General features: G+C 36.7%; 1 protein-coding gene across 8 annotated transcripts in view; it reads left to right on the top strand.

The window, feature by feature from the left end:
* Positions 1-13,408, top strand: part of lmo7b (LIM domain 7b) — a 59,037-nt gene that overhangs the window by 21,166 nt on the left and 24,463 nt on the right. For 6 of the 8 annotated variants that reach the window (XM_048196987.1, XM_048196986.1, XM_048196985.1 and 3 more), the window contains exons 9-12: positions 2,764-2,923; positions 7,921-7,950; positions 8,524-8,731; positions 9,448-9,593. In XM_048196987.1, coding sequence (XP_048052944.1) covers positions 2,764-2,923; positions 7,921-7,950; positions 8,524-8,731; positions 9,448-9,593 — 544 coding nt within the window. Of the gene's footprint in view, positions 1-2,763; positions 2,924-3,796; positions 4,103-5,054; positions 5,361-7,920; positions 7,951-8,523; positions 8,732-9,447; positions 9,594-13,408 lie in introns of all 8 variants that reach the window. The other 2 variants (XM_048196988.1, XM_048196983.1) reach the window with 2 other exon arrangements.

Here is a 13,408-nt window from a genome sequence, read left to right as displayed (position 1 = left end):
CTTGTTTACTTTGTAACTTCGATATTGCATCTCTCAAACACTTGGTAATGAAAGTTTAGTACCTAGACCTTGTCCCTTCGCCCCATCCATTCACGTAAGTGTGACATTCCAGATCGTTCCACACCCATTTGGTAATGTACAGAGCTGCTGCCAAATGAAAGCAGGCGTGTACCAGTAGAGAGACTGCATTACTGCATGGATGGCTTTCATGTGCCTTAGCGCTGTCATGATGCTATAATGTCAGTCGATGGCAATAGCCGTGAAATTTCACAATGCATAATTTCACAGTTGATACTAATGTCACAGCAATACTAAAAAAAAAAAAAAAAAAAAAGCTGTTGATGGGCCCTATTGACCTCCATAGTATGGAAAAAAAAATACTATTAAAGTCAGTGGGGACCATTAACTGTTTGGTTACCCATATTCTTTAAAATATCATCTTTTGTGTTCAGAAGTAAGAAATTCATACAGGTTTAGAATAACCTTGCTCAAGGGCACCTCAGTTGTGGGTAATGAGAGTGGAAGAGAGCGCGGTCCATTCATTCCCCCCACCTACATTTCCTGCCGGTACTTAGACTTGAACCCACAACCTTCGCTTCGGGTTACAAGTCTGACTCCAACCATTATGCCGTCTTTTTTTTTTTTTTTTTTTAAATTATTTGTATTTATATTGTTCCCTTGAGGTCCACTTGTAATGTAAGATTTTTATACCAAAAGCAGTTTTAAATTTTATTTATTTCTAAATTTTCTACTCTGTTTTTGACTCTCTGGTTTGGACGCTGTTTAAAGGGTTGTCTCCTTTAAGATGCCCACTGCTATTATTGGGTGATCTTTGCATATGAAAATGAATCAATCAATTAGAGCTTTTGGACTATCGTCTCTATCGCGATTACGTGGTGTTGCTATGCTGCACGGTCACAAGCTCATAATTTTTAAGCATTGTGGGTTAAAAACAAGTAATTTTAAACTGTTGAAGCACAGCGAAAGAACTTATTTCACATTATGCGCACGCTATCAGAGAGATATGCAAGTAAACAGTCATTTATGTCTTAAGGCCTCTACAAAAATCCAACCTTTCATTAGAGAATAAGAATTTTAAATGGGGGGAAAATTTCATTATGAGAGAGATGTTTTTCTCTAATACACACTGCTCACAATTAATCACACCCTTTCATTCAATACTTTTTGCAACCTCCTTTTCCGAAGATAAAAGCTCTGAGTCTATACCTATAATGCCTGATGAGTTTGGAGAACACCTGAGGAGAGATCAGAGATCATTCCTTCATACACATTCTCTCCAGATCCTTCAGATTCCCAGCTCCATGTTGGTGCTTCTTCTCTTCAGTTCACTCCACTCATTTTGTTTAGGGTTCAGGTCAGGGGACTGGGATGGTCACGGCAGAAGCTTGGTTTTGTGTTCAGTGACTGCCTCCAGCAGAAAAATAAACCCACAACATTAAAGATACAGCAGTACATTCATTACCCCTGTGTGCACTAAACCCATCTTAAGTGTTTGCTGCAAAAAAAGCTAATTTTTTTGCTTATGTTTATGCTGACCATAGAACATTTGAAAAGTAACTGACACTACTGGAACTTCAAACGGGATGGGTCATATAGTCAGATGAAGTCATATAGTCAGATGAAGCAAAAAAAAAAAAGAAGCTTTTTAGCAGCAAACACTTAAGATTGGTTTGGTGCACACAGGGGTAAAAAGTACCCCATGTGCACAATGAAATATACTGCTGTATCTTTAATGTTGTGGGCCTATTTTTCTGCTGGAGGTCCTGAACATCTTGTTAAGATACATGGTATCATGGTTTCTATCAAATACCAACAGATAAAAATCAAAACCTGACTGTCCCTGTTAAAAGTCATATAATGGGCTATGGTTGGATCTTCCATCAGGACAATGATCCAAAACAAACATCAAAACCAACACAAAAATGGGTCACTGAACACAAAACCAAGCTTCTGCTGTGACCATCCCAGTGCCCTGACCTGAACCCTAAAGAAAATGAGTGGAGTGAACTGAAGAGAAGAAGCACCACCATGGAGCTGGGAATCTGAAGGTTCTGAATGAAGGAATGGTCTTTGATCTCTTGTCAGGTGTTCTCCAAACTCATCAGGCATTATAGGAGAAGACTTAGAGCTGTTATCTTGGGAAAAGGAGGTTGCAAAAAGTATTGAATAAAAGGGTATGTTTAATTGTGAACAGTGTGTATTAGAGAAAAACAATTTAAAATTATTATTCTCCAATGGAAGGTTGGATTTTTGTAGATTTTTTTTTTTTTTTTTTTTTTTTTTTTTTTTTTTATAAATAAAAGTAAAATCTCATACTATGCTAATTACGATACATAAGTAGTACGGAGTCATTTTTATTTATTTATTTTTTTTTTTTTTTTTTTTAAGTTTGATTAATATTAACATCATAGTTTGCGGCATGTGGTCTTTTCAGTCTTTCACATTTTAAGACCTAATGCACAGATTCAATATTTTGCCAAAATATGTTTTTACATTTAATTACAATAACTGTTTGCATTTATACCTTGCCATGGACATTTTGGCCAAGAGTTGCATTTTGCCATTCACATGTAACCACTCTAGACCTTTTCACGGAGCATGCATACAAATACAATATGTGAGTGTTTGAAAATGGCTGCCTGTCAGTAAGACACCACCAAATGAATCTTTCTACAGCATCCCAGTTTAATGCTGATCTTGTTTTCTTTATCCTTTTTCTTTTACACTCTTATCTTCACCCAGGTTGCTTTAGTGACGCAGAAGCGGAACATTGCTTCAGGATGGCGGAAGGCAGTAAAAGTGATGCCCCCATCAGAGAAAGGGTGCATGTCCCGTCTGCCCTGAGGAAGAAAAGACAGGAATACCAGCAGGGAGACCGAAGTTATGCAGGCCACCTCACTAGGTATGATACATTATTCTTGCTCTATTACTTCGCTGCAGAAACTGATTCTGCATAACAATGTTGGATGACAACTTTTGCTAAGCTTATAACAGATATTCAGCAGGGTGTCAGTGGTTTCATAAGTTTTAAAATGTTTTAAATTCACTTATAAAAAAATTCAAGAGAGGCTTAAATAGTCTTAAATATCTTACATATTTTTTTAATAATTTAATATATATATATTTTTTTGCTATTTTCATGGTCATGGTACTTGCATGACATGTAGGTAATGTAGGTAACATGTAGGTAATTTTTTATTGGTTTATTGATACATATATAGAAGGAAAAAATGTAAAAAAAAAAAAGTGAAATACATTCCTATTAATTTTAGGCCATCATCAGAAAATTATAATTAAAAGACATTAATATTATTACAGCAGCTTATTGTTTAGGTGTTGTATTTAGTGTTGATAAAAGTATCAACTTCGGTACCAGCATTTCCCCCTAGCATTTTGAGCGATGAACACCTTAAATTGGCCTTAATTGATTCTTAAACACCTCTGATTGGCCATTGTGTTCATGCGCTCAACAGTTATGTCTGTGATTGGTTACAATGATCAACTCTTCAAAAATATATTGTAAATAGACATCTGTGATGCTCTTCACTGAGTGCTTACACAGATACACATGGCAGCATTTGAAAAAGGCAGGCGTCTCTCAGCGGATCCCTAATATATCTTTTGATAGATGCCTGCCTTTTTCAAAGTACATATACAGTACAATTGTCTTTTTTTCAGTTCGTTGTTGTTGTAAAAGTTTTTGGCTATAGCAAACTTTTTTCCTTATAAATTGAGGTGGTTTTCTTAGTCTCTCCACCTCATGTTTTGGCTGTAGCGAAAGTGGGAGGGGCTTAAGCCACAACCTCCCCCCTGCTTCTGCCTTCCTCCAATGGGCAAGCAGTTACCAGAGTGACAGTGACTCTGACTCGGACCACCCTGAACCAGACCTTGTGCAGGACGATCTAGCAAGTCGCAGATTTCGCTCTGTAACCTCTGTGGCCCCCATGAACTTTGCAATCCCTTCAAAGCCCCTGGGCCCCAGGGTGGCCCCTATGGTGACCCCAAGTGCTGGGAAGTCATGGCTCACCTTGTCAGATGCCTCACGGCTGGCTGCAGTGCCACCACAGAGATCAAATCAGAGGTCAGAGTTTAGACCGTGTCTGCCGTGGTGCCCTAATACTTGTTCTTATGTACATCCAACTGGTCCTAACTACTTTTTGCTCATAAAAAGCAACATATGTCTTGACTGCAACTAAATAAGCTTATTAATTTAGAAGATGTGCTTAGTTTTTCCCAAAATCGCGTTCTACTCTGGTTATTGCTTGGTGTGATTCTTCGATTTCAAGACTCTTGTTGGCATTGAGTGGGTCTTCACTAATTAGCTGTTCATTCATCTCATTACTAGAACTAATTGTGGTTTGATGTTGCTGTGCATTCCACTAACTAGCACTAAAAAAAGAGCGGTTATGAGGCCTGTTGCACAAAGCTGGTTTCAGTTGTTACACAGGTAAGTTTGAGATTAGTTTGAGGAAACTCTGGTTTTTCGGGCTGAAGAAGGTGGATTGGTTTTTAGCAGTGTTCATCACCATGGTAACTTATCCAGAGCAGGTTTTATTCTTGGTTGGAGCTCGCAAGCCAAAACTGGACCAATCAGCTGTGAGCAAAGTGACACATATCTGATGCCTTAAAGCCACTCCCCCTGTATCTCTTGCTGCAAGTTAAAGCAGTTCAAAGTGTAAACTTTTTTTTCCTCTAAAAATTTATTATATATTATATATGAATTATAATTATTTATGATTCATGTAGTCAAATAATTATATGAACTGACAGTTGATATTAAACTTTGCATTTAAATCAATATAAATATATACATATAAATAAAGACGATCTTTAAAAACGCCTGCTGAACCTGATCTAAACCAGGTTGAAGTTGTATGGTTTTGTCAACTGTAAACCTACTCTGAAACTCAGTTCGTTCAGCTAGCTTCATGCAACAGGCCACTGCATGCGTGTCTATGCATGTGCATCTTGGAGAATTTTTTTTTTTTTTTTTTGCAATCATCTCATATGGATGGCTCTTTCTTGGGAAGCAGTGTGTCCTCCATTCCTTCTGAAAATGGACCGCCAGGCTGTGAATCTGCTACTTTGGAGGAAGAGTTCCTTCAGCGTTCCCTGAACAATGGCATGAGTGACTCCGATGAGGACACGGGTTATGCCGATCCTGTGCTGGACGATCTTTACGCACGTCGGGTTCTCATCTCCGAGCATCAGACCTCCGTCAATGCTGATTCAGACAAGTTCCTGCCCAAGTATTGGACCCCTGAGGAAGATCTACATGTGAGAAAGATCAGGCTAGGGTCCCAGCGCAGACCATGGTATAAGAAGATGCAGGGCTTCAGGTTTGTCTTATAATAGAGAGAAAGAGGGTCTCTTTTATAGAGCTTTATATATAGGACCAATTAGAAAACTGGAAGAGAATACTAAATAACATCTTTTTTTTTTTTTTTTTTTTTTTTCCTCCAGAGATCAACATAAAACATTTTTATAAATGTACTCTTGGTAGTGCCTGAAATGAAATCTATAAAAAATATCATAATTGCTGTCCAATAAAAAATGTGATCTTATATGCTTGTTTTCCAAAAGATTTTTTTCTTCACACTTTCCATATGTCTCAACCCTCATAGAGCCACTGTATCAAAATAACAACACTTGTTTTTCAGTACATATAGGTTAAAAAGTACATAACAGCAGCTTACATTCATGAAATGCATTGCTGGCTGTTCCGGATCAGATTTATCAATTTTTAGAAAATTGACTGTACATTTTTGTATAAAAGGGTTAGTTCACCCCAAAATGAAAATTCTGTCATTAATTACTCACCCTCATGTCATTCCAAACCTGATAGACTTTAATTCATCTTCAGAATACAAATCAAGATCTTGATGAAATCTGACAGCATTCTGTCCCTCCATAGACAGAGTCTATTGCAACTTTATCTTTGACGTTTCAAAAAGCTTGTAAAACTAATCCATATGAATCGAGTGTTTAAGTCCAAATTTTCTGAAGAGACTCAAATTGCTTTTTATGCTGAACAGATTTAATTTAGGCTTTTACTCGCATGTAAACATTGATCAACGAACATAAACAGAAGCTCAACCGAACCTGCGTAACACATGAGAACAAACCTCATTGGTTACACAGCATATTTGAGCTTCATCAGGAGGTTTGTTCTCGTATGTCATTCAAGTTTGGTTGAGCTTGTTGAACAGAACTCAGATTTCATCAAAAAGATCTTCATTTGCTTTCCGAAGATGAAAGACTTGCAGTCTTACGGGTTTGGAATGACATGAGGGTGAGTAATTAATGACAGAATTTCCTTTTTTGGGTATAATTGTGTGTTATATATATAGTGCACACACACACGTATGACGACCATATACTTATGTGATGTTCCTATGGTCTTTCTTTTTGTTGCATTTAAAATATCCCTGTCTTTTCCCCTTTCCTCTGCTTTTGCTTTCTCTTTTCTTTCTCACTGTCTCTCCTTTCTATAGCCGAAAAATCTCTGGTTCCTCTGAGGACGACTCTGATTTTGACATCACTCCTTGGCTAGCTGCACCTGCTCCAAACTTTTCACATGATCCCAAATCCCCCCACACCTTTTGAGACATTCTTACTTTTTCTTTTTTTCTTTTTTTTCTCTCTTGTGCATTGGACAAATAACACAAGCCATATATATATTTGGAGAAGGATATTGTAATACTAATTAAATGCAATAATATTTGTATTAAAATATACTTAGTAAATAATCAGTGTAATATTGAAAGCTTTGCTTAATTTTGTTAAAACATTGGTTTGCAATATTGTTGCAACATTTTAATAAGTACAAGCAATTTATACAGCAGATACTATGTATGTTTGCATCTCAACTTTGCTTCCTTTTTAATGAAGCTTGATTTTAAGCCTAATGTAGCAGTTTTGGCCTCTTGAGATTGTAGCTAATTTGGTTACATCCATTAAATATTGCAGTCTAATTTCAGTATTAGACTCCCCCAACCTCATTTATTTATAGGTGTGAGATGTCTTAGCCCAAGTTGTGTATGATTATTGTGAAAATGACCTGAGCAGATCCACTTCAAGCATGGATAAAGAGTAATCTATCTAGCACATGTAAATAGAATAATAGTGCCAACGATTGCAAGCACATGTCCTGTGTTAACGGTCCCTAAGACTGCATTTGTGCAGTAACTCCTATAAGACCTAATTGAAATGTAACCAAGATCACTGTGAAGCAGTTTGTTTTGCTGTGGTTTACATTTTAAATCAAGGGCTTTAAAACAATTCATCTCTAACAACATGTCTGGGTCCGTTTCATATGCTTGAATTAGTTTTTGTGTGTGTGTGTGTGTGTGTGTGTGTGTGTGTGTGTGTGTGTGTGTGTGTGTGTGTGTGTGTGTGTGTGTGTGTGTGTGACTTCCTGATGTCAAAGTTTGAACTCTTGCACTGAAATGTCAAATCAACTTGTGTTGAATTGTGTGGGCCAATAATAAAAAAAACTCCCAGCTCAGTAACACTTCATTTGTGTGAATTATTATTATTATTATTATTATTATATATATATATTTATTTATTTATTTATGTAGTACATATTGCACTTTACATTTAATGGGATAGTTCACCCTCAAATGAACATTTAAAAGCCTGTTTCTATTCATTGTAATTGCATGAAAAACAGCATCTTGTACATTTGTAAATTTTTCCTTTGGTCTTCCACAAAAGAAAAGTGTTTCATTTGGTATCCAAGGATATATATTTTTTTTAATGTTGGGTGGGTAAATTAATTAATCTGTGGGTAAACTATTGTTTTTTTAAGTGAATCTCCAGGGAAGAGGACAATAAAATCTCTATCCATTTACTGTAAAGAGGAAATTACAATCAAATATTTCCATGGTTTCCCAGATTTCCCATGAGACACTCCCGGTACCCTGGGTGAGTTCAGCATTTTTAATGTTGCTTCAGTGGTGGCCTTGTCAACTTGTGCTAGCAAACGCTGGGTACCTTTTGCATTTGTGTTTTTGTTATGCAGGCTCTTTTTTTCTGTGTGCTTTTTTATATAAAGGGCTTGTCCTTCAAGTAAGTTATAAAATTCATCATTACACAACATTTTAGAAAGTGCTGCATGCTTGTGTCTTCGGCAATACTTTACATAAGCTTATTTTTGTTTTATGGTATAAGATTTAATGCATATGCTTATTATATATTGTCATAATATACTAATTATTTTTCCTTCATTGTTGGGTTTTTGTGAGATGTGTGTAAGCAAATGCAGATTATATATACAGTATCTTAGTTGTATGTGTGTTTCTGTTTGGTTTATCTCTTTATTTACTTTATGCATTTTACTAATGGCAGTCTTTGTCGCAGCTTGTATGAAGACATGGTTCTTTATCAGGTCTAATTTAACCTCTAGATGTCAGTATAACCCAATTATGCTTCTTAAAAGCCGACTCCTTCTGAATGGAGATTATCATTTAAATGACCGTGTCCATGTCCACTCAACAGAAGCAAATCCATGGGTGACGTAACATTGGAGTCCATTCCCCAGGAATCTGACAACTGCTCCAGCTTTGACCCACTGGGGTCATGCCTTGTTCACCAGAGGTCATTTGGAGAGCTGACCCTTGAACCCTCAGCCATACAGAGAGTTCAACAAGAGCAGTTACAGAACATCCGAGCCAGAATGAAGGAAAGTGAGGCCAAGTGGCATGAAGTGAGTGATGCATATTTGAATAACACATTCTGTGTCTCAATGGTGGAACTACTGAACACACATTATAATAGCCAAAAATGTTGAAGGAATAGTTTGCCTAAAAAATACAATTATTTACTCACACTGATATTATTCCAAACTTATATGACTGATTTTCTTCTGCTGAACACAAAATTAGATATTTTGAAGAATCAAACAATTTTGGTTACTAAGGACTTTCAAGGCTTTTTCACAATATATCTTTTATTTCCACAGAACAATAAAAGTCAAACAGGTTTGAAACAGCATGATTGTGAGTAAATGATGACAGAATTTTCAACTATTCCTTTATGGTGAAGCGAAGCATTAGCAGAAACCTTATAGAATTGCAAAAGTAATGACCGTTTCAAACAACTGTCTGCTGTTTTTGAAACGTTTTTCCACAAACTTATGTTGGCCATTAACTTCCTGGTGTCACTTTCTGTGTGTTGTTCCATAAAATATTGCTTCAAGCATCTTTTGAAAGTTTTCTCCATGTTGTTGCTACTACTGGATTGGCACTGTGGGGGGCCTCAGTGAGCCAAATAATAGCAGAAATATTTTCGACTGGCCTTGGAGAAAACTCTTGCCTGTCTTTTGGATCATTCACCCATCACACTGATGTTATTGTCTGACAGTTTCTTTTTTCTTTCCCCATATTTTCTCAATTATCACTCAATTTTCACCTGTCACTGCAGGATCTGAGCAGGTGGAAGAGCCGGCGGCGGAGCGCAAACTCTGACCTCCACAGAAAGCTTGAGGAGAGGGAGCAGATTGAACTTATTTGTGGGGGAGGGACCAGTGCCGTCAGGACTGCGCAGCTCACCGGGGTGCCGGAGAAGAGGTAATTTATACCATAATGTATTTTACTCACACAGTGATATATTTTGAATTTGTTCAGGTACAGAGTTCTTACAGATCAGGAATAGTTAAATTTAAACCACAAATTAAAGGGGTCATGAAATTGATTTTTTTTTTTTTTTTTTAATCATTTTATAATGTTTCCTAATTTGAATGCTATGTTTGAAGGAGCGTGTCTGCTGTGAGACTTCAGTGTAAACACCCACTGCTGTGATTGGCTGACATCTTTGCAATTGAAATAAGTATTAACGTTACATGTGACGTTACAACGTTACAGATGACAGTCTGTTGATTAAGTGAATGCAGTGATCTCGTCATTGCAACGCAATTTCTACACTCTCACGAAATGCTTTCACTATAACTAACAATGCAAATTCATGACTGAAATACAGTAAGAGATTCATTGTAAGAGCATCACTACGGGAGTTTTGGCAAGTGTCCAGATACTCACGCTGCGTGATCAACAGCTTCAGCCATTATAAAGAGAACGTTCTCTGTAAAAAATACTAGGATTATTGATTATGAATTTGACTGTCATTACCGGTTTAAGATTGAAATGCGTTACTTACAGTTTGTGGGGTCCTTGCTGATTCCAGAACAGTTGATTCCTGATCTTTGAGCAAATTTTTTTGGGCAAAGCCAGTATCGTATTGTGACTTGTTTTCAAAACAGTCACTGGTAAAATGTACAAAATGTACGGTACAAACAGTCAAGTCAGCACTGACATGACTAGGAAGCTAGTTTAAAAATAAACTGAATCTATTTTTCTCTGACATCGTGATTCTTCGGCAGCTTATGCAAAGATTTTTTTCCACGGCCAGGAACAGCATAACGTCTGCGTGGCATCACAATCTTGTTATTATCACAATCTTATCATAAACAACTAGGCCTACTTTAGATCAACTCTTGGCTCATCGACTGAACATCAGTGGGCAGGGACAACGATGTGATGTAAAAGTAGGCGTTGTTGTCTTGCTCCAGAGGCAGTTGTATGCAAAAGATTGTGCCCCTGTGACGTCACATACCACATGTGTTCCAAATGAAGCTTTTTTACAACTTGATTATATAAACCCTTTTTTGTTGATGATGTTATGGAACTTGCAGGATATAATAATGATACAAAGACCTCTTATATGCCAAAAGACCAAGGAAATTTTGATTTCTCATGTCATGACCCCTTTAAAATTTAGTTTCACTAAAAATCTTGCTTGATCACCATGGTCACATTTACTCTCATCATACTGTATATAGAAATAAGCAGATTAGTCATTCCGCTAAACTTCTTTTGCGTTCATGGTAGAAAGCAAGACATAATGATGATAAGTGATGACAGAATTATTATTTTTGTCTACAATTTTTCTTTTAACACACAAGGCCAGATTCACTAAAAATGAATACACTTTTTGGCATATATTTATAGGGCTGTGACGGTGGCAAATTTTTACTACCGCGGTGGTAAATCACCAAAACCGCCGGTGTTGCGGTGGTGGGGTCCAAAGTATTTTTTATATATATAAATGACTTATCAAAATATAAAAATTCAAATGACGGGTAATTATTGATTATGATGGATAATTGTATGATCCTGTCCATCAAAATGACGGCGAAACGCAAGTCTAACGCAACCTCTGAGATATATATAAATATATTAGCTACTTTGTAACGCGTTATACCCAAAACATTATACCTCAGAAAAGCCATTCGTTGACTATGAACTTATAGTCAGCAAGAAAAATAACAAAACAATTATGTAAGTAAGCATAATTAACTTTATTATTATAAAATTGACTTAATCTGGGTGCTCGTCTGTGTGTAATCCTAATCAAGCGCATCGTTTTCATTTTATTCTGGAGACTGAACTCGCGCTCTGCTGCCACACTAGAGCGCACTCACCACCTACTGGACAGGGGTGGGAATCACAGTTACAAGCTAAATAATATGTCAAAATGACGGACGGCCTGCAGATTTTTTTCTGTCACTGCTAAAAAAAAATACATCAATGACAAAAAAAAAAAAAAAAAAATATATATAAATATATATATATATATATATATATATATATATATATATATATATATAATATAAAAAATGTCACACTACCGCCGGTGACACTCCACGACCGCGGTGGCAACTTCATCACCGCGGTGGCGCGGTTGTCATGCCTACCGTCACAGCCCTATATATTTACAGTAATACAGTTACAACTGGTTTAGTGCCTGATTCACTAAAGGAATTATGAAGATCAGGCAATGGTGCAAACATGCCAATAAAATTAGCACCGATGCCAATTTCCACCAACGAAATGATAATGATGTGAATGCACATATAAAAGCAGTAATTTCTGTCTCCTTTGACTGAAACAATCATACTGTTGTTCGAAATTGGTTACACTTTATTTCAATGGTCCACTTTCGACATTCTATTAACTAAGTATTTTTGCAACTACATGTCAACGAATTAATACTTAGAGTATTAGTAAACTGTAGTAGACTGTTAGGGATAGATGTTAGGATTCAGGTTAGTAGAATAAATTGACATGTAGTTGCAAAGCTATTATAGTCAGTAGTAAATTAACATGGATTAAAGGTGAATTCAGAAGTTCTTTAGCTACTATTAGCATGGCTGATCATGTACTTTAAAGGGTTAGTTCACCCAAAAATGAAAATTATGTAATTAATTACTCACCCTCATGTCATTACACACCCGTAAGATCTCCGTTCAGCTTCAGAACACAAATTAAGATATTTTTCATAAAATCTGATGGCTCAGTGATCTGAAGGCCTGCATCTCCCTTTTTCAATGTCCAGAAAGCTACTAAAAACATATTTAAAGGTGCCATCGAACGTTTTTTTACAAGATGTAATATAACGTCGCTGTCCGATGAAAAACACGTATGTCCATTTTGCCGATTTTGAGATTTTTCGACGGATTGAATGTCCAGGTTCATTTCCGTATACAGTATGCTTCACATATCTAAATGGCCAATGAAAAGTTGTGAAATCATGTCATCTGATTTTCACGTATATCCATTTGGTGTCAAAGCTGTCAATCACGCTGCGTATCTCCCGCCCTGTGGAAGCATCTCGCCGGTCTCGTGAAGTTTCATCGAAGCTCAGCACTGGATAGCCGAATAACACTGTGAGGTTACATTGCCAAATAAACATAGCCTGGTGAGACAATGACTTTCCTTTATCGAGGTAAACGTTTCCCCCCTGATGCCAGACGTACGTCTAGGAGTGACAAAATTACGGTAGGACTGTGCAAACAAAGTATCTGTCCAGCATTACCATGTCAGTGTATTGATTCATTGTCCCTTCATAGTTTGCAAGAGACATTTAATAAATGTATAATTAATATTAAATAAACTAAGCGTATTTAATAAACTAAGACGTAGGCTATTTAATAAACTGAGCGTATTCATCTGTCAATATGAAACGCGACTTGGCCATTCTAATTAATGATCGGAAGAACGCGTATCGACCACCGTTACTGTAAAATATGCACGTATGTCCATTTAAACTCAATTTTGGTCAAATGTGGATTATATCATTACACTGGCAAGAATATGGTTACATGTAAAGATGCCGTACCAAGTATGACAACGCTACATTCAACTGCTTTTGAAATATGGTGTTTTTTTCACTTCCTGAAAAGTAACCGTTTTGGACATACGTGAGTTTCATCAGGCAGCGACGATAAGTCTAAGGTGTCCCCTGAATGTGTCTGTGAAGTTGCAGCTCAAAATACCCCATAGATTTTTTTTTTTAATTAATTTTTTTTAACTGCCTATTATGAGGC

The sequence above is a fragment of the Megalobrama amblycephala genome, linkage group LG7, assembly GCF_018812025.1.
Source record: "Megalobrama amblycephala isolate DHTTF-2021 linkage group LG7, ASM1881202v1, whole genome shotgun sequence".
NCBI classification, from domain to species: Eukaryota; Metazoa; Chordata; class Actinopteri; order Cypriniformes; family Xenocyprididae; genus Megalobrama; species Megalobrama amblycephala.
This window is presented reverse-complemented; position numbering and strand designations above follow the sequence as displayed.